This window comes from Achroia grisella, unplaced genomic scaffold (assembly GCF_030625045.1).
Source record: "Achroia grisella isolate CSIRO2021 unplaced genomic scaffold, CSIRO_AGI_Agris_v1 utg149, whole genome shotgun sequence".
NCBI classification, from domain to species: domain Eukaryota; kingdom Metazoa; phylum Arthropoda; class Insecta; order Lepidoptera; family Pyralidae; genus Achroia; species Achroia grisella.
Window position 1 is genome coordinate 1,819,853 of NW_026712644.1, and position 20,968 is coordinate 1,840,820.

The 20,968-nt window shown below is 36.7% G+C and overlaps 1 protein-coding gene across 1 annotated transcript in view; it reads right to left on the minus strand.

Moving 5' to 3' along the window:
- Positions 1 to 2,930: 2,930 nt before the first annotated feature.
- The window catches only part of LOC131840766 (protein mahjong), a 36,984-nt gene continuing 18,946 nt past the window's right edge, over positions 2,931 to 20,968 (minus strand). The window contains exons 17-34 of the mRNA XM_059188960.1: positions 20,335 to 20,426; positions 18,873 to 18,992; positions 18,033 to 18,186; positions 17,425 to 17,570; positions 16,459 to 16,653; positions 16,209 to 16,366; positions 14,699 to 14,938; positions 11,301 to 11,529; positions 10,561 to 10,680; positions 9,402 to 9,493; positions 8,740 to 8,936; positions 7,983 to 8,080; positions 7,122 to 7,199; positions 6,370 to 6,490; positions 5,580 to 5,737; positions 5,044 to 5,125; positions 3,926 to 4,086; positions 2,931 to 3,020 (exon numbers count right to left, since the gene is read on the minus strand). Coding sequence (XP_059044943.1) covers positions 2,946 to 3,020; positions 3,926 to 4,086; positions 5,044 to 5,125; positions 5,580 to 5,737; positions 6,370 to 6,490; positions 7,122 to 7,199; positions 7,983 to 8,080; positions 8,740 to 8,936; positions 9,402 to 9,493; positions 10,561 to 10,680; positions 11,301 to 11,529; positions 14,699 to 14,938; positions 16,209 to 16,366; positions 16,459 to 16,653; positions 17,425 to 17,570; positions 18,033 to 18,186; positions 18,873 to 18,992; positions 20,335 to 20,426 — 2,516 coding nt within the window. The 3' untranslated portion in view covers positions 2,931 to 2,945. The remainder of the gene's footprint in view (positions 3,021 to 3,925; positions 4,087 to 5,043; positions 5,126 to 5,579; positions 5,738 to 6,369; positions 6,491 to 7,121; positions 7,200 to 7,982; positions 8,081 to 8,739; positions 8,937 to 9,401; positions 9,494 to 10,560; positions 10,681 to 11,300; positions 11,530 to 14,698; positions 14,939 to 16,208; positions 16,367 to 16,458; positions 16,654 to 17,424; positions 17,571 to 18,032; positions 18,187 to 18,872; positions 18,993 to 20,334; positions 20,427 to 20,968) is intronic.

The following is a 20,968-nucleotide window of genomic DNA, read 5'->3' on the forward strand; positions in this document are numbered from 1 at the left end:
GTAATAAGAATTAATATGAATAGAAAATTTATGTAAAAAATAGATTTAATTGTTATATATAATTAGGTTCTTATTGGCCTGACAAAGTTTCATTTTTTATTAGATTAGTATATATAGAGTTAAACAGTGTCATAGATAGTCAAACTTTCAGGCCAATATGAACCTTATTGCTTGTACATAATGACAAAAATCAACCACATAACCTCATTCTTTTGTTAGACATCATAGTCCATTGAAATTGGGCAGGGGAAGAGAAAAATGGTGTAGAAATTACGTATCAATATGGTTTCAGACGGTTAAATGTCCTACACAGGGCTCTAAACACTACCCTTCCTTCAGCCTTTCCGATCGATCCCCGTCCATACCTTAAACCTATCCGCTCGATCTCCGTCCTGTTCAAACGGGGACTACTATCCCGAGCCGAACTTCGAACTCCTGATGCCCTCAGACAGAAGTCGTATCCGTCACGCAGGAGTTGGTCTTCAGATGAAATTACGTAATCAACACATATCCAATCATTTCTCTGTCATATCTCATAGACGTGTCACCCTATTTCTCAATGCATTAGGGTTACCACACAGTTACATAAAAAAAATATAATTTTAGACAGATGGTTCAAAATTAAATTTCCGTATATCGCAAACTGTGCTTTACATTACTAATATATAATATTATAAACGCGAAAATTTGTGAGAATGTTTGCTACTCTTTCACGCTAAAAACTACTCAACGGATTTTGATGAAACTTTAAAGTAATATAGCTTATACATCAGAATAACATATAGGCTACAAATATCATGCGGATGAAATTACAGGCACAGGCAGTATGAAATATGCTGCTAAAAGCGTCTCGAATGGAATTAATATTTATAAATTAATTAATATTACAATGTTATTATGTAAAACACTTGTTATTGGCATTTATACAGATTAATTCGTTATGTAAAGACATTAAATTTAAGAGATTTGATGTTATAATTATATTCCTATTAGAATAATTCAATCGAATATCAATTATCCTAATATTTGTATCATAAGATGGAGTTCGCGCGTTCAGACACTTACATATAAATTTCATTGTAATTAAAAGACAAATAACAAAAAAAAATCAATTTGCTATTTTTATTCTTATATTGATTTAAAAAAAAGAATTGGATACAATTCGGTGTATATTATTCCATATGGAATTGTAGTTTTAATTTTTAATTTATTTAAAAAAAAAGTATTAAATGGAGTCTGTATTGTGTTCCATATGAATATATTATTTCAAATTGGAAATTGATTTAAAAAAAACAAACGACTATAGTTAGGTCTGTATCTTGTTACTTTTTTTTAGCTCTCTTCTTCCCTTAAAGGGATAAGCAAAAGTGAAAAGCCATACACAGCCACGACTAAATGTGTTTTGTTCTCTATGGGCATCTTTTAATTTTTAAATTAATATTGTTTTAAAAAAATACTGAATTTTTTATAGTTGTATGCATTTACAAAGGAAATGTATTTAATTATGTATGTATGTATGGATTGAATGGCGTGAGTTTTTCATGGTTACTTATTTATGCCCTCCCCTTATTCTGGACTAATTTGTGAAAGCGATCCTAGCACTATTTTGTGTAAGAATATTATTCTGTAAATAATTTGTTATAGTTATTGTATTTATGTGGTGTGTGACAAAGATCTTAAAAATAAATTGTAATAAATCGACAATTGCAAATTTTGAAAAATCAACATTAATAGTATATATAGTTTAAGATCGAGATTTCAAAATATCTAATTTGTGAGTTACTGCATATCGATCGATATATCACACTCTTAATATAATAGTGTATTAACAAAAGAAATTGAGAATATAAAAATTTTCTTTAACTCTTTGCTTTAAAGTTGAATTTACAAAATTTGTACTTTTTGAGTTAGTACAGTGTGGTATTGAGCATGCGATATATGTGCATGCATGAATATGAGATTATATTTGTTGTATAATGGGAATTTTAGACCACGACGACGGCAGTTATGATCTATGAAATATATTTTGAGCATTCATATGGTATTTTTATTTTCTCTAAAAATGAAACAGTTAAAAAGAAAAACATAACTGGCAGTTAACCGCCACTTACTTTTAATTTTTTTATACAAAAGGCAAGAATATCTTAAAGAAAAAAGAACTATACTAGAAAGCTGACGGTCCACCTGATGGTAAGTGATAACAGTCGCCTATATACATGAACAGCACTACGGACAATTAGGAAAAATCACGGGGATCTTACCTTTTATTTAACATCTACCCGCTGCTCCTCAGTTTCCCTAGTTTAGAATCATTGCCGAAATATCGGAAACTCAATTAAAATCGTCTTTAAAACAGTATAGCACTATGGACGTTGTCACGTAACGCCCGTAACCATTCTTTGGTATTCTGGGGGACTAGTATTTTGTCCTTCATCGTACTACAAAATAAACGGTTTACTAAGCAAGCTCCTTGGCGGCTGATCTGGGTGATACTAAAGGTAAGGTCGTAAATAACTAGTTTACCTCTGATGTAATATTGTTGTACAATAGTCGGTCTTATCGCTAATAACGATAAGAACGCCTTTTCCAAAACATTTTTATTGTACTGTACTGATTGTTCTTTGTTTACCTGTGCGCAATAAAGAGTTAATATTATTTATTTTTATGTTTCTCTTTTATCTTGTTTAAAAGAAGGTGATTCATCCACACGGGCCTTAGCCAAGTGTGGGAGATGTTCTGCTATTATTATTATTATAATATTGAAATAATTGTAATTTACAGTACTAAATTAATTCATATCAAACATTAAGTGGTCCTCTGGTGTTCAATGATATATTAAGTTGCTAATTTTCTGAATACGACGTACAAATAAAACAAATCGTAACAATTGCTCAACACATGTATTATTTATTGACGTCGCTCGTGTCGCTCGCGTCGCTCGCGTCTCAGTCGAGTTCAAACTGTATCAGATCGATGTCTATGTCGCCGTCACTGTCGCTGCTGTGTGCCGCCTCCGCTGCCTGCAAACATTCACACAAACAACGTTAATAATAATAATTTTATTATATATTATATAAATTATTTATTTGTTTGCTACATGGTAATTATGATCTTCACTACATAGTATAAGTCGCTGTCGCTGTCTGTCCGTACCAATGTATGCTTAAATCTTTAAAAATACGCAACGGATTTTGAATCGTTTTTTTTAATACATAGAGTGATTCAAGAGGAAGGTTTGTATATGTATAATATATGTACATCCGTGCGATGTCGGGGCGAGTAGCTAGTACTATATAATAAAAGTACACGACATGCGTGTTGCATGTCCGTAGGGGTATGTAAATATTGGAATTGATATAATTATTTTAATACAATATATCATTAAATCATTATAAATGAAGTAAGAAAATTGAAGAAAATAATAAAAACAATAACACTTGGCTAAGCTATGACCCGTCTGGGTGAGCATTACCTTCTTATAAACTATATAAATGAAGAAGAAAACATATATAATAATAATAATTGTAAGCTTAGGGCAATTGACACAGCGCCATCTAAACCCAAGTTAAGGTAGCTAAAGCTTGTGTTTTGGGTACTAGGTAACCGATACAAATACATAGATTATTATTTTCCGTAAATACATACATAGGAAACACTCAGACCGATACAAACAATCATATTTATGAATACAAATGTTTGTGCAGTGCGAGGAACCGAACCCGCTACCATCGAAAGTGTTATTGCATATATATGTTTTTGTAATAGTTATGCGATGAGTATGCGTGTATATATATACATATTTATAGGTGTGCGTATGTATGTGTATCTTAAATGAATATTTTTCTTCTAATACAGTAAATTTTTGTTTACAACATACCTAATAACAACTTCATCAGTAAATTTAAACAATAATGAATATACGGACCCTTCTGCGGGCGCGCAGTCGCCGCCGCCTGGTGCGGGCGCGTGCCGGCTGGTGCTGGTGCTGCTGCTGCGGGGGAGCGTGGTCGGTGTCCCGGGAGGACTCCCCAGAACTGCCTCCTTCCGCCAGACCCATCACCGCGTTACGTAGCAGACTTGCTGCGACTGAAACCCACACATATTTTCTATTATGTATGGAAAAAAGATTAATACATTATCGTAGGGGAAAAATAATAAATACAAAATACTTGACAGTGATTTTTTATTTGATATGATTTTAATTGAGCTAAGTCTATTAATTAGCCTATTATTCACTAAAAGATTACTTACAGTCCCTGGCTAATTTATTAAACGTACTACAGTTTTTAAGCAAATTTTTATTAAAAACTAAATTATTATGAATTGATTATGTATGCTTATTCTAACATCATTATATAGGTGAATTCTATACTAATATTATAAAAAGGTAAAAGTTTGTATGTTTGTTAGTTCTATTAAAATATCTATCTCCGGTTCTACTGATCAAATTAACAGATAGGTATATTGTCCCCGAGTGCTATAGGCTACATAACATCACGCTACGACCAATAGGAGCGGAGTAGCAATGAAAAATGTAATAAATACTCATTTTGAGTGCTTCCGCTGCGTTGCGTAAACGATTAAAGTTACGCAAAAACATGTATGACAGAATTGTTTCTGGGAAATAACTATTAGCTATACTGGATAAATAACATAGTCTTTTGGATTATCTTAGTTTATAGTCACTATCACTATCACTTTTATTTTATAGTTCACTAGCTGACCCGCGCAACTTCGCCTGCGTTTCATTTCACCACCCTTTGCAATATTTTTAATTGCAGCTCCGCTCCTATTGGTCGTAGCGTAATGTTGTATAGCTTAAAGCCTTCATCGACAATTGGACTACCCAACACAAAAATATACTTTTTAATTCGAACCAGTAGTTTCTAAGATTAACGCATTCAAACAAACAAACTCTTCAGCTTTATAACATTAGTATACGGACTAACTACTGACGGCTACAACTTGATAATGTTGCCAAAATTGTTCTTCTTTAAATTTAATTAATTAATAAATGGCAATAATTAATTAATAAATACTAACGGTCGTCGTCGTTGTCCGAGCCCGAGTCTGACCCGTCGTCGTTCTCGGAGCCGCCGGCCAGTTCCTCTTCTTCATCTTCTTCCTATAAAGTCAATCAATCTTTTATGGGAATGGATACAAAAAATATTACCAAAGTATATACTAGAATTACCTTTAAATAAATTTAACATATAACGATTACGTAAATGACAAACGTGCATGGCAATAGTTGTTTATGCACTGGATTTTCATTTAATGTTAGACATAGACACTTATATAAGTAATCATTGTAAATAAACTGGCCTTTCAAAAATGAAAGTAAGAAATTTAATAGTTTTTTACCAGTTCAACTGGACGGTAGGGAAAAAAATATAAAATAAAAAGTTCATAAGCGGCTAAAATGTCCAACATGAATAAATGATTTTTGAATTTGAATTTGTATCTCCAAGAAAAGCCCGACGGGAAGGTTTCCATCGCCTTCTCAGGGGGGAGGGGGGGAGTTGACGCTACTGCGTGTCCCACTGTCCCACCGGGACACGTGCAGCGAGTGTACGTACCGCGTCGTCGTCGTGGTCCCGCTTGCGGCCCACGTCGTACACCTTCACGCACGACTCCTGCACCTGGTCGATGTCGCCAACGTTCTCCACTAATGCTATCTGCGTGCCCCACCGGGACACGCCCAGTGAGTATATGTTGCGCTTCACTTCTATTGTCGCTGTGAACAAAACAAATTCAACAATTAAATGTTATATATAAAAATCTCGTGTCACAATGCTAGTTACCATACTTCTCCGAAATTGTTCGACCGATATTTTTGAAATTTTATATGCATAATCTGTAGGTCTTTGAATCGGCTACTACCTATTTTTCATCCCCCTAAGTGATAAGGGTTGTCCACCCTTAACATTATTTTTTATTTTTTGGAGAACTTTTTTATGTGGCATTAAAAAATACATACAACCATTTTCATACTTTGTGATAACCAACCCCTATTTTTTAATAGCGATTTTAATTTATATCGCAAAACAGCTGCGTGGCCAGCTAGTATATATGTATAATGTTCCTGAGCAACATTAACGTCATACATACAACTCTGACGTTATAGATGATAATGGAATCGTGTACCTGCCTGCGCTAACGATTTACGCTGGCGGGGCACCAGAGGATCAGATGAGCATGAGATCAGTTCTGTTAACCCATCGAGGTTTCCAGGAGGAACCACGTGGTGGTAAACATGATGCGATACATCGCTGCCCTATAACTCTGATGTTAATGTAACCGGGAATAAATTATAGTTAGAGATAGCGAAAGGGATATAAGCAATTTTAGTAGTAATGGTTAACTCACCAATGCTGGAGTAGTCGAAGGCATCGAGTGTCTTAAAGCTGGTGTCGAACTGGCTGCGCTCCTCCGCGTCTCGGTCCGAGCACAGCGCGTACAGCACCGTGTGCGTTGGGTTGAACGTCACCTTTACATGTACACACATATAAACAGACATCCAGACAGATAAACTCTACAATAATACGGCCTCGATGGCCTAATCATGGTTAAGTGGTTTAACCATTAGCCAGCTGCCATGGTCTATGGACGCCTGAAACACCAAGGGGCATGTGCGCATTTACGACCCTTAAGAAACCTTAATATATCCTTCTTGAAAAACCCCATGCTGTAGTCTTTCGATAATACCTCGGCAGGTAGTTTACTTCACAATCTAATCGCAATCATACTCATGAATATAAATGTTTGCATTGTGCGAGGAATCGAACCCGCGGCCATCGGTTGTAAGACGGTATGCTAATCCGCTAGACTCATTCATTCCGCCATAATTTCGCGGTTATATTCGTCGATAATTTTTGTGTATAAAAATTACGTGTCACGTTGTTTGTCCGCGACAGACTCCTAAACTACTGAACCGATTGCAAAATTGATTTGCACATTGTGAGCAATTTAATCCAACTTGAAAGATAGGATAACTTACATCTCAATTTATAGTCGCAATATTATTTTATTCAAGAACCTTAGACAGAAATGCGTGGCCGGATCTATTAGTAATATAAATAAGTAAAAAGATAAATAATATAGCAACAGATGGTACTCACCTCTGACTTGTCCAGCGTTGGGACGGTCCTCAGCAGATGAAACGTTCGTAGATCCCACACTTCTGTATTTGATATTACCTGTAAACACAACGTGAACACATTAAGGCTGTATATCCCCGAACCATCTCCATAAACATGTTACTATTAAAATTATACTATAATTAATTAAACTCGTTGAATTTCTGTGCATACGACAAATCTAATCTATACATATAAATAAAATTTAAGTGTCTGTTTATAATATTGAAATAACCCTTTTTTACTACATGCATATGAATATAAATACAGTACATGCACTAAAATATCATTTTTTTACAATTTTTGTCTGTACAGTAAACGCGAGTTTGTGAGCACAGATAGATGTTTGTTACTCTTTCACTCAAAAACTACTGAACGGATTTTGAAGAAACCTTATGTAATATTCCTTATACATCACAATATTTAGGCTATAAATCTCACGCGGATGAAACCGCTGGGACAGCTAGTTTGGAATAAATTTCATATATATTGTATAAATATGTAACTCAAAGGTGACTGACATAGTAATCTATCAACGCACAGTACAAACCACTGGACAGATCGGGCTGAAATTTGGCATGCAGGTAGATGTTATGACGTAGGCATCCGCTAAGAAAGGATTTTGATTAATTCTACCCCCAAGGGGATAAAATAGGGGGTGGAAGTTTGTATGAAACTTTGTCAATTTTAAACCGATCGGGCTGATATTTTGCATGCATAAAGCTACTATGACGTAGGCATCCCCTAAAAAAGGATTTTTATAAATTCCACCCCTAAGGGGATAAATTAACGCCAGCGAAGCCGCGGGAAAAAGCTAGAATTGTATAATAGGTAAATAGTTACCTCCAGCCCGTTGGGATGAAATACCCCGCTGTGGGTTTGATTCAGTTTGTCGAACTTGTGGATTTCCTTGCCTGTGTTTACGTCCCATAGCACCCCATCTGTACAACAGATACTTAAACATTAATTCATTTTATATAAGGTGATAATGGAATGGCCTTCCCGACTTTTTTTTTGACTACTCTAATGTTGTTGGCCGCAGCTGGCCTTTACAGCTTCACCGGACGATAAGGGGCAAGTGCAGATGGCACTCCAAACCAAAGGAAGGACTTATGGAGCAGCTGAAGGCCAACTGCCGCCTGCCCGGTACTACTTTAATCTGAGGGCTCCGCTAGGGGTTCGAACCTCGGCTCAGGCCGTCGTAATATCGATCCCCGTTTGAATTGGATGGGGGATCGATCGAGACCATCCAATTCCTCCGAACGTAGTACTATTAATTGTTTTAAGATGTTTCGTTAGTCAAAATTCTTTGTTTAATTTAAAATTACCTTTTCATTGATAAAATATTATAAACGCGAAAGTTTGTAAGTATGGAGGTTTGTTACTCTTTCACGCAAAAACTAATCAACAGATTTTGATGAAACTTTACAGTAATTTTCTTATGCATCAGAATAACATATAGGCTATATTTCATATTTAAATCAAACGCGGGAAAGCGCGGGAACAGCTAATTGATAATAAAAGGATCAATATCTCCATATTCGCTGTACGTCTGAGCGATACTGGCGATCTAAAGGACAAGATATAAACAAAATGATACCTGAGAGCACCAGCTCGTCTGTCGGGTTGAAGGTGGCGCGGTTCTTCGCGTACTGGTTGCTAATGGACGGCGTCAGGGTCATCAGCTCGCGGCCAGTCAACGTGTCGAAAATGGTCGCCGTCTCACCTTTGGTGCCTATAATCCTATCATCAGATACCTTGGAGAATTCCACGTACTCTTCATTTTCTAATTGGAATCTGTAGCAGTAGAAATATAAGTATTAGTAGAGTAAGTACAGGTGCCAACGGAGTATTAGCGCTAGTAGATTTATCTATAGATTTATTGCTTATTCATCTTTGCGGCACATAAAGTCACCTCCATATAAAAAAAAAGGTTCAAAAGAGACGAGGTTCGAACCCTTAGCGGTGCCCTCAGACTAAAGTCGTATCCTTCAGCCGCTCCATAAGTCCTTCCTTTGGTTTGGTGTGATCTGCATTCGCCCTCTAGTTAGAGTAGTCCTAAAAAAAACGTGTTGCTTCTCTGGTCGAGACGTGCGCTCGAACCTATCTCCGTATCATATCGTGTTTGCTTTACATAATTTTAGTTTAACATCGTAGTGATTTTGTTAAAATTACTTATACAATTTATTTTAAGTTTCCTTCTTTTAATTAGATTTAGAGGTCGTTTCTAGCACTAGTGTTATTATTAACTGGTATACATACAGCTGTTCGAAGTCCTTCATACTCCATAATGCTGAGAACGGCCGCCAGGTCGTGGGAGTAGATGCTAGTAGCAACAGCCCGTCTCTGCTTGCCTGGTACATAAATAAATATCAAAATTAATTTGGGTAATACAATTTTTATTTAATTCACTATCTTAATCTTAATAATATTATAAACGCGAAAGTTTATGAGTATGGATGTTTGTTACTCTTTCACGCAAAAACTACTAAACGGATTTTCATGAAATTTTACAGTAACATAGCTTATGCATCAGAATAACTATATATTTTAAATGGAAATTTATATCATCTCATCATCATCACCTGCTTCTTTCTTATTCCATTTATTTGTGGTCGTCGTAATATGTTTTTCTTATCCATTCATCCCTGTCGCAGTCATCGCGTTATTTACTTCCTTTCTAACCGTATCATCTTTCACACAGTCCATCCATCTCTTTTTCGGCCTTCCTTTGCTCTTATAACCATTCACATTCATATGTAACACCTTTCTTAAAATATTATCTTTATTCCTACGCATTACATGTCCATACCACGATAGATAGACTCTTCAACCCGTCCCACACCGGCACCGACACCACTCTCATACTTCCTCTAATGTAAATTGAAATTTAATGCTGATGAAACTACGGGCACAGCTAGTCCATCTATATGTAAGAATACTGATGTAGTAACTCTATCTATCTATATATGTAATGTTCTATCTAATTTGGAATAGAGACTTAATCCTAAAAACTTAGTGTCATTTGTATTAGAAATTATTCATCTCACCTCACCATTCAATTAATTTAATTCAATTCAATTAAAGTCAAATAATTGACTTGATTGATTTAGAGTAGACAATTGAATTTAATTGATAAACATATTTAATTGATTGAATGAATTAAGTATGTATTTACATATAAAAACAATCAAGTACTACACACTAAGCTATGCTTACACAGGGACTAAATGACGCTGTGTGAATTGTATGGGGTTATTATTATTATTTTGCTTCTTTTTCTCAGCTTTTCCTAGTTTTGCCGTTGTGGCGTATATAACTTACTATTATTATTGTCATCATCACAATGTCATCAATATCATCATCACCACCATCATCATAATTATTATTGTCGAAATGTGCAGTGAAGAGCTGTGTTTACCTGCATGTGACATATGTATGACTCGTGCACTTGGTAGGAGTTCTCCTCAGCGCCGGTGAACAGGTTGAACACTCGGATGTCGCCCGACGACGTCGCCGCCAACAGCTGCTGCTGTGTCGGCTGCAATTTATTATTACATTACCAATTGGTATTTGATTTTAATTGCATTGCCTGTCTTTGATCATATATTTATCTATACATATAAATAAAATTGGAGCGTCTGTTTGTAATATTGAAATAACCATTTTTTATTACATACATATGAATATAAATACGGTACATACACAAAAATATTTTTTTTTACAATTTTTGTATCTGTATGTTTGTTCCGGCTAATCTCTGAAATAGCTGGACTTATTTTGACGGGACTGTTACTGCTACTTTTATTTTAGAAAATAAAGTTAAATTCCACGCGGACGAAGTCGCAAGTACTGCTAATTTATATAAATTTCAAGATTCTTTACAGGTACAAAAAAGTACTCGTGATTTTGGGTAGAAGAGGGAAAGGTAACACTAAAACCATCAACCTTAAAAAATCCTAAGAAATCATCAAGTGTAGAATATATATAAATGATTATTATTTATATTTTAAAATGTAACAATATAAATTTTAATGCGCATACGTAGTGGACGTCAAAAAGGGTACAGGCGCGACAACCTCGACCGGGTCGGGCCGACAGCGAGCCGATTGCTTGTGCGTGGACAGACAGCCCCCCTGACAAAAATATAATTGTACATACGTGGAATATAGTGTGCGTGAAGTAAGCCTCGTCGTCCTGTAGACGCAGGGTGCGTGCGGGCGCGAAGTGTCCGTGTACGAAGCGAGCGTTGGCGCGGCCGCCCCCCGCCGCCCCGCCTCCCCCTCCCCCGCCGCCCCCTCCGCCCCCCCACGCGCCCATCTCGCGGCGGACCACGCGCGCGCACACGTTCGCTTCCGCCCCGCCGCGTGGCTCTGGACACTTATGTGGCCTGTTAATATGAACATCAATTAGACTTAATACAAACTGGTGAATAATTGAAACGGCATAGTGTCCTAGATAGATAGATAAATAATGTATATATATATATTATATATATATATATATATATATGAACTTTCAGCACATAACAGAATAATAATACTTTTATTTATTTTTAACTATTGTGTAGAATTTAAAATACATAATTATAATCTAAATCTAAATACATAAGAATGTCCAAATATTCATAAATTAAGAATAATAATAACAAGAAATGAAACGGATAACCGGTAACTAGCCGGTATTCGGCGGGCTTAATACTATCCGGCCGAATACCGGACAACTACTATTCGGCCGGATAGGCATCCCGCCTAATAAAAAAAACTGTATAAAAAAATATATTTTTTAAGTAATTATTTGCTTTATTTAGTTAGTGTAAGTATCACTTAAGAAATATAATTAATTTAAGTTTTAAATCTAGACACGCGGCAGCGTGTCAAGCCGAGTTTCAAGTAAACTGGCTTGCAGCACCGTGTGTATATTTACACGAACCATTTGGAGCCACTTTTGACCCCCTCATAACTCAAAAACTCTATCACACAAACCTGTCAAATTTGGTTCATATATTGAGACTTGCGAGATAAATATGTGTTCCAAATTTCATAAACATATCTCAAACGGTTATTTAGATATTAATGTCCAAAAATCGTCATTTTTATCACTGATCAACTATAGATCAAAATTATAACCCACTTCCAGATGACCTAGGAAGTTCAAATTTGGCGTGCAGATAGGTAATTAGGTGAATATAAAGGAAAAAATCTGAAACTGGTAAATTGTTATCATTTTACTACAATTTTTCACTTTAATTGATTATATTTCAACTTATACTGGACGTTACTAAAATTCTATGAAAACGTCGATAGCCACCAATTGACATTGATCCCTGGCGAAAAATTTCATCTTGTACTGGACGGAAAGTAATATTGTATGAAAACGTCGATCATTACCAATTTACGTTGACCCCTTCACATCAGTGTCGATAACTAGCAAACTTCAAATATTGCATTGAGCGGTAAACACTAGTTGCTATAATTTAGATTCTGTCTAAAATATACTCGTACTTATAACTGTATAGTCGAATTTCGTATTTATTATGTTATTAACTGAGATTTGGTATTAATTATTATTTCAATATTTAGCGCACATCGATAGTGTAAAATCATTATAAATAATTATTAAATAATAGACATTTCGGTATAGGGCGCCGCGGCGCGCAGTGAAAAAATGGTGCGATAAAACGTTGACGCGAAAATGGCAGCCGCCCTCATATGTCTCAATGTTTTGTTTCTCGATATCTAACCTATAAGGTTGCGATTTATGCTACGAAATTTATAGCTTTCTTAAATTATACTTATATATTTGTGGTTATATTATTATTACATTATTTTAGTAAATACGTATGGTATAGACAATAGTTTAAACCAAGAATTAATAACAATTTTAGTATAGTTATAAGTAGGAATGTATAGTTAACTCGAGAATGAGAACTCATTGGTAACAAATTGTTTTCTTGAGAATTCAATAGATAACAGTCAATTTGTTACATAATCGTCTTTACGAACTATAACGTGTCAATACGAAGTTTCAGATATTAAATAATGTATATGTTGAAAGAGAACAATTCCGTATTTGCTTAACATATGCTATTACTATCCATAAATCAAAAGGCCTTAGTTTTGGCAGTCCTCTTCTCAACATAGGCTCCTCCATATTTAATAAAGGGCAGGTTTACGTTGGACTCTCCAGAGTTAAAACCTTAGATGGGATACGTCTTAACAATTTAGATCCAAGTCACGAGAGCTCTATTGTAGAGTACAACCATCTGTGGACGTTATACCGCCCCGATTTGCCCAAAAATTCCTGATACTGAATTGGCTTTGTACTTCAACATTTAAAAGTTACAAGAAAATATAGAAAATAACACAAAAAAAAGACAATTATACCCCGTAAATATACGATTATACAGTAATTTATCAAAAATAATTTGGTATTAATTTAGTTATAAATATGTACCTAGTATAATTTATGTACAAAAAGTAATGATATCCCATCAAAAATATAAATGTGAAATGATAGCCGAGTTTAATATTATGATATATGCCTTGATTGTTGATTTACGACAAAAGAGATGAGATCTAAATGGGTGCCAAGTTCAATGGTCTGTCCTGAAATGTATTTATAACAATATAAAATATCATTTCTTCTTATAACTGAGGATAATATACTGTAGCCTAAGGTCTAAAGCTAGTTTTCATATACGAAATATATGAATAAAGATAGTTCTTGTTACTTGTCGGTTCCTATTTTAATATTAATAGTAACTAGCAATCGAAATTATTAATTGGTATATGAGAACTGGAAAGTTCTAGAACAGTATATTTCGTTATAAGAAGAAATGATATTTTATATTGTTATAAATACATTTTAGGACAGACCATTGAACTTGGCCTTTGTTCATCTCTTTTGTCGTAGAAGTCAACAATCAAGGCATATATCATAATATTAAACTCGGCTATCATTTCACATTTATGTTTTTGATGGGATTTATAATCACAGAATCGTAAGTGACTAATAGAAAAAAAAAAATTAATTAGTTAGCTAAGTTCCGCCGGATATTCGGCTATTCGACCACGTGATTGACCGAATAGCCGATATCTAGTATCCATTTCATCTCTAATAATAACCCTCATTGTGATGATGGTAATAATATTACTAATAATAATTTCTGAATTAAGCTACAGTACCTGTCATTCATTAAAAAAATCAAATCCAATGAATAGATAGATTTACAGTAAATCGCATGAATGGCACGTTTTTGTAATCTATACTAATATTATAAAGCTGTAGAGTTTGTTTGTTTGAACGCGCGGGGGGAACTACTGGTTCAATAATAGTCCATTTGTAATAATGCTCTACGACTTATAGAAGCGAAGTATCAGTGAAAAATGTTGCATAAACAAGGAAAATTGTTCATATTTGAGGACTTCTGTTGCGTGAATATGTGAATTATTCTATATTATAATGTGTGAATTATTCTTTCTATAAATGATCTAAAAAAAATATCCGCGACTAATCGCATTTCTAATATTGATAAGGAAGGAAGGATGGAGACGTACTGAAAGAGGTTGAACTGCGGGCAGGTGACGACGGGGTTCTTGCAGAGCGCGTGCTGGTTGTAGAGGTACTCGGTGATGATGGAGTGCAGCGACACGCGCGGCGCCGCCGCCACCGCCTCCCCGCCCGCCACCGACAGCTGCTTCTGCAGCGACCGACGCTCACCACCGCCACCACCGCCACCACCGCCACCACCGCCGCCGCCCGGGGAGCACACCAGCGGGGAGTGGGACGTCATCTTCCTGCAAATAACACAAATATGTTACACCAACTACAGACCCACAAGCAGCACCCGTTCACGAGTATGACTTATGTTTATCGCAGATGATAAATGCGAGAAAAATAAGTCATACTCGTGAACGAGTGCTGATTTTGGGGACTGGCCTGTTCGGGTTATGAACACTGATTAGATTATTTGCTTTTGAAATAGCATTTGCTGGTGGGCTCCCAAAATCGAATTAAAACATGAAATATATTACTGTAAATATGTACAACATTTATTTAAAAAGAATACGAGCTGAGTTTCTTGTCAATTCTTCTCATCTCAAAATCATTCCGAACTGACGGTAGATTTGACCTATCGTAAGAGTCTGTAATAGACCTACATGAATAAAGATATTTTGAATTTGAATTCTCTGTGACAAAAATTGGCAAATTATATGGTTCCAGGGAAAGTTCTAGAACGAGTTATTCATTACCATAGGTACATATCCTTAATGCTTAGTATACCTGTATTCAGGCCTTTGTTCAAACGTACAGGCAGTTAGGCGCGCGCGCGAGACAAGGCGATCCGTACTGTCATACGTAAAGGGCCGCGGGGCGGCGGGCGTTCAAGTATTACGTAAGGGGGCGGGGGACTTTGCTTTGCTTATTTTGGATGACATGGGTGGTAGGGAAGTCTAGGTGACGATTACGTCATCAGTGGTGATCTACTTTTTTAAACGAAAGGTCCATCTCACATTATCTTTGCTAAAAAATAAGACACTAATTAATGTTTACGTAAGCATGGGGTAGGGGGTAAGAGCTTTGCTGGCCAGGGGGGGGGGGGGTAAATAAGTGTAATAAATCTGTTTACATAATACTTGAACGGCCCCTAAGCACTATGGGGGGAGGGGTATCTGCTTTGCCTATTTTGGATGAAATGGGGTGTAGAAGAGTCTAAATGTTGATTACGTCATCGGTAGTTATTTACTTTTTTACAGGAATGGCAACCCTGACATTATCTTTGCTAAAAAAACGATACATTAACACATTACATTAATTAAAAAATGTTTACGTAAGCATGGGGGGAGGGGGTCAGAGCTTTGCTTACTTTTGCTGACAAGGGAGGTGAGGGGGGGGGGGGGAATAATTGTAATAAATGTTTACGTAATATTTGAACGGCCTAAGGGACAAAAGTGGGGGGACAGAAACTAACGGGCTCTAATATAATAATCTGTGGTTACTATGTGTAAAGTGTAGATTTTGAACAATACCCAGCCCGGTATAAAAAGTAATAAACCTGGTACTTACCTTATTTTAATAACATGTGGTATTGGACTGTCCTCCGAGTGCGAGTTGTTGTGAGCGGTGTGAGAGTTGTGGGCGTTGTGAGCGAGCTGGTGATAGCTGAGGTCGGCTGCATCGCGGTGCATCGAACCACCGCTACTGGTGCGGGACATCAGCCGCGGCTGCACAGTAAATATAACATACATTATGTTACTATAATTTTATTAGTAACCCATTACCATAACTTTTAATAATACTGCGGCGCAGTACGTACCCGGGGCGGGGCGGCGGGCGAGTACACGGGGGGCGGGGGCGGGGGCGGGGGCGGCGCGGCTGCGGGCGGCAGGCCGGCCTCCCGCTGCAGGGTGGTGGCGCTCTCCAGCAGTCCGCGGCTGGCCAGGTGCTCCCCCACCAGCTGCAGCAGCTGCCGCTCGTTGTAGTTGATGCGCGTCTGCGCCACCACGTTCGCCTGCGCATACAGTAAAAAAAAACGCTGTTACAAACGGACGGGCAAAACACACCATATTTCTAATTTGGACCCAAGTGTATACCCAAATTGCTCCATGAATGAGTATGTCTTATGAATAGGCGATCAAACCGAGATAGAGCCTGTCCTACAATACCTATACGACGCCTACAGGGGGTCGGTTATTATTAATCTTTCGTGTTTAATATACATTATTTATATTGTAAACTGGGTCTTAACAAAAAAAATTATGAAACATAAAGTTACTTCTCGCGAAGGTTCGACTGTATTGCACTAGTCGTGGTCACGAGCTGACTCGAGTAACAGGGATGTCAATGTCGGTAGGTGTCAGCATTTTCTACTACCGTCTCTAGATTGTTCAACGCCGAAATAACACCCCAGACGACCCAGGATAGAGCGTACTGCCGAAGATTGATCAGACGGGCCGGCCCAAAAAAAATGGGACTAAGGCTAGGCAATGAAGTCTCTAGACTATTCAACGAAATATCGCAACATGCCACTGATTTTTAACTTTCTAGGCAATTTGTATTGACTTACTTACACCACGACTACTACTACTATGACTGGATTCCACGTTTATGATAATCTGAAGGCAAATTAGAAAATTAAAAAATTTCCCAATTTCAACCGAGAATCTCTTACCTATAGAGCGAGCTAACGCCACAGAAGTCACGGTAGGTTTTCAGTTCACATTTCACCAGACCTTCCTTGAAGATTAACGCTAAAAATAAACATAGTACATAATTTGCTCACCCTGTGTATATTCGCTAGGGATGTCTCGAACTCCGCACCACGATGTTTGCTCTTACCGGACACGCGCTCGAGTAGTTCGAGGGCGTACTTCTGGAACATGACGTGCTCCTGACGCTTCTCTTGCAGGATGGGGTCGCGCATCAAAACTGTAGATAGGTAGATAAATGAATAGTTTGTTTGAGAATATACAATTCGACTCGAGATTAACTTGAGATATTTGTCGCTATGTGTGATACGCAGCAATACTAATAATAAGAAAAAAAATGAGCAATAAAAATGGTGAGTGTTACGTGGGAAATGAAATTAAGTTTATATACAAAATATTGGTATTAGCACAGAACAGATGTTATATCATAATAATTAACAATAATATTTACCATTTTATAGGCGTGTAAAATTTTAAGGGTTATTAATAATTAACCGCATTTTATGCTTGGTACAATGGTATATTAAAAAAAAACTACATAATAAAAAGACAGATTATTACTTTTTTTCTTTGTCACAGATAACTAACCATTAATAACTTCATATTACCTGTGGCTAACCATAAATTTGGTTAAATAACGGTAGCTAACAGGTTTTACTTACCTTGCATACCATCAACATACCTTGTATTTGCGATGTGGTGAATAATGGTAGCTTGGAGATGATCTGCCTTACAGTCGGACAGCGCGCGAGGCCTGCCAACGCTCGGCACGCGAGCCCACGTAGGCGGTCAGCGTCCGTGATTGGAGACTTCACCATCATAAGCGACAACAGCACCTGTACAACAAAACGACACAAACCTGACATAATTATCATCTGCTTCTTCCTTATCCCATTTATTTGGGGTCGGCGTATTATGTTTTTCTCTTCCATTCATCCCTCTTTGCAGTCATGGCGCAATGCTGGCATATCATAATCATCATCATAATCATCAACCCACTGCAGTCCACTGCTGGACATAGGCACGATCTTCAGTCCTCGTTTTACAGTTATTATCAACCCTACGTATGTAGGCGCTCCACATAGCTGCGAGGCCTCCTACGTTTGCCAATTCGCGGTCTCCACTCTAGAAAACGTCTACTCCAGCGAGTATCGGTTCTGCGACAGCTCTGCTTACCTTGGGACTAGTTGACGCTGTGTGAATTGTCTCGAGATTGTATTCTATTTAATATCTATTATTGTATCTATCTAAGTATTCAAAATATCCTCAGATATTTTTTTGAATATACTACGATAGTGGAAAGCAAGCATACAGCCCATCTGATGGTAAACAGTTACCGCAGCCTATAGACGCCTGAGACACTAGGGGTGTCACGTGCGCGTTGCCGACCCTTATGAAACCTTAATATTTTTAAGGTAAAAATTATTATTATTATGGTGTTGTGAATTGTCCAGGGGTTATTATTATTAAGGGGTTATTTACTATTAATTTGAAAAATGTCCCCGGGGTGTATGGTACATACCATGATACCATTGTTGGTGCGCACACTCTCCCAAACCTTCTGTATGACGTCCTCGTACGACTTGAGAACGGTCCGCTTCCGTCCGCCGCCCAGAGAGAAGCGACTCGTCGACGTACCGGCCTGCACACCAAACTATTTTTAAAATAACACACAAAACACACTATTTATATAGATATACGTTTTTTTCTCTACAGACATATAGTCCGTGCTCTTATAAGTTACTTTCTTTTCTAGTTTATGTTAAGTGTTTACAATTCATAACTTAAAATTTAAATTTCGAGTAAATAGATTTTGTCCAGGCCTCGTATAACCATATATATATATAGGTACCAACAATTTTTTTAGAAACGTCGAAAGAGCACTTAAACCAAAGGAAGTACTTCCAACTAGCGTCTGACGGATAAGACATTAGTCTGAGGGCACCGCTAGGGATTCAAACTACGGCTCAGGCCTTCGTAATTTCGATTGAAATGGAAATCCCTGTTTGAATTGGACGGGGAATCGTTCATTCATAGTTTAAGAGCCACATACACACAAATAAAGAGCCCTAAAATATGGTCGAACGTTGTAATGCTTGTAGAGATTGGTCTACTCTAATCACTACGACTGATTTAAACTTATTATGTGTGTATTTAATATTTGACCATAATAAATTGCTAGTTTGTAGTTTGTATTCACACGTTCAACTTAGAAATGAATAGTTACGACGATTATTTAAAAGAGCGACACGCAAGTTTCTTGCTCATTCTTCTTCCGAATGAGCGGTAGATTAAAAAAAGGATTACTATGACTATTCAAAAGTGCTTTCAGTTTATTTGAATAAAGGATTTTCGATTATATTCTATTCTTGTCGATGGAGCACTTATATGAGTCCAGTATTATTATCTTTCAATCTTATAACCATTCAAGAAATGTCTTTTTAATTAATCTAATATAAGTGTTTTTATTACCGGAGATGACGATTTTTTTTTGGTGTCAACCGATTCTTAGGTCCGCAGTAAGTCAGGGTAATAACCAACGAGAAATAGAAATAGAAATAATCTTTATTCAAATAAACTTCATTTTAGCACATTTTAATGCATTTTTTGATAAAGTGGAAATAATAATCTTTTTTTATTCTACCTTTTGAATAGTCATTCTTTTATTTTAATATGGACACCGACTCATCACAAGAAGAATGAGCAAGAATCTTGTTTATGCTCATTGGGTCAAATATTTACCGACATGCATTAGTTAATATGCGAAAGTCTGCTCGTTTGTCATCTTTTTACTACTAAACGGAAAAATGAATATAATTTAAAAATAGTCTGAAGATAAACTATTTCATAAAATTTGTCTATTATATAAAAAAAATGTAATCGAAGTCGCGAGTAACGAGTAGTTAGTAAAAGTAAAGCATGAACAAATATAATACTTATTACAAGTAACTAAGCTTTATATTATATAATAACGTGATCCATACCCTATGCACCGGTGCGCATACGCAGTTGACGAGCACATTGAGCGCCGCCTTCTGCACTTCCGGTTCCGGCACGATCTCGCCGTCCGCCGCGCCTACAATACGATACACATGATTACTTTATTGTCAATTAGCGACCCGCCCGAGTTTTTCATGGGTATTTAACAGAATTAAAAAAAAACACTTTTAAAACACACACGTACGCACGCACGCATGTACCCACGCACTCAAACACGTATATATAGCTTTCAAATAATATAAATAATCTTTATTCAAATAAACTTAATATAAGCACTGTTGAACAGAATATTTAGGCCAGAGGTTCCCTAACTTTTTTGTATCGTAGAACCCTTATCATAATTTTCAGTTTTGGGTAGACCCCCCCATTCTAACCTGGTATAGATTTTTTGTAAATTTCTAACTGTAGTAAAGTTTAGTATTAAAAACAACAAGATGACCACTGTCGTAGACCTCTTGCAATTTGTCATAGATCTCTGGGGGTCGATCAGACCGAATCAGTGATTACCAAAGTGCTCTATCACTTTGGGAATCACTGATTTAGACCAATACCATTGATTATGGATAAACAAGTTCTTAGCTCAAATTAAATAATGATTTGAGCTATGAACCATTTTGT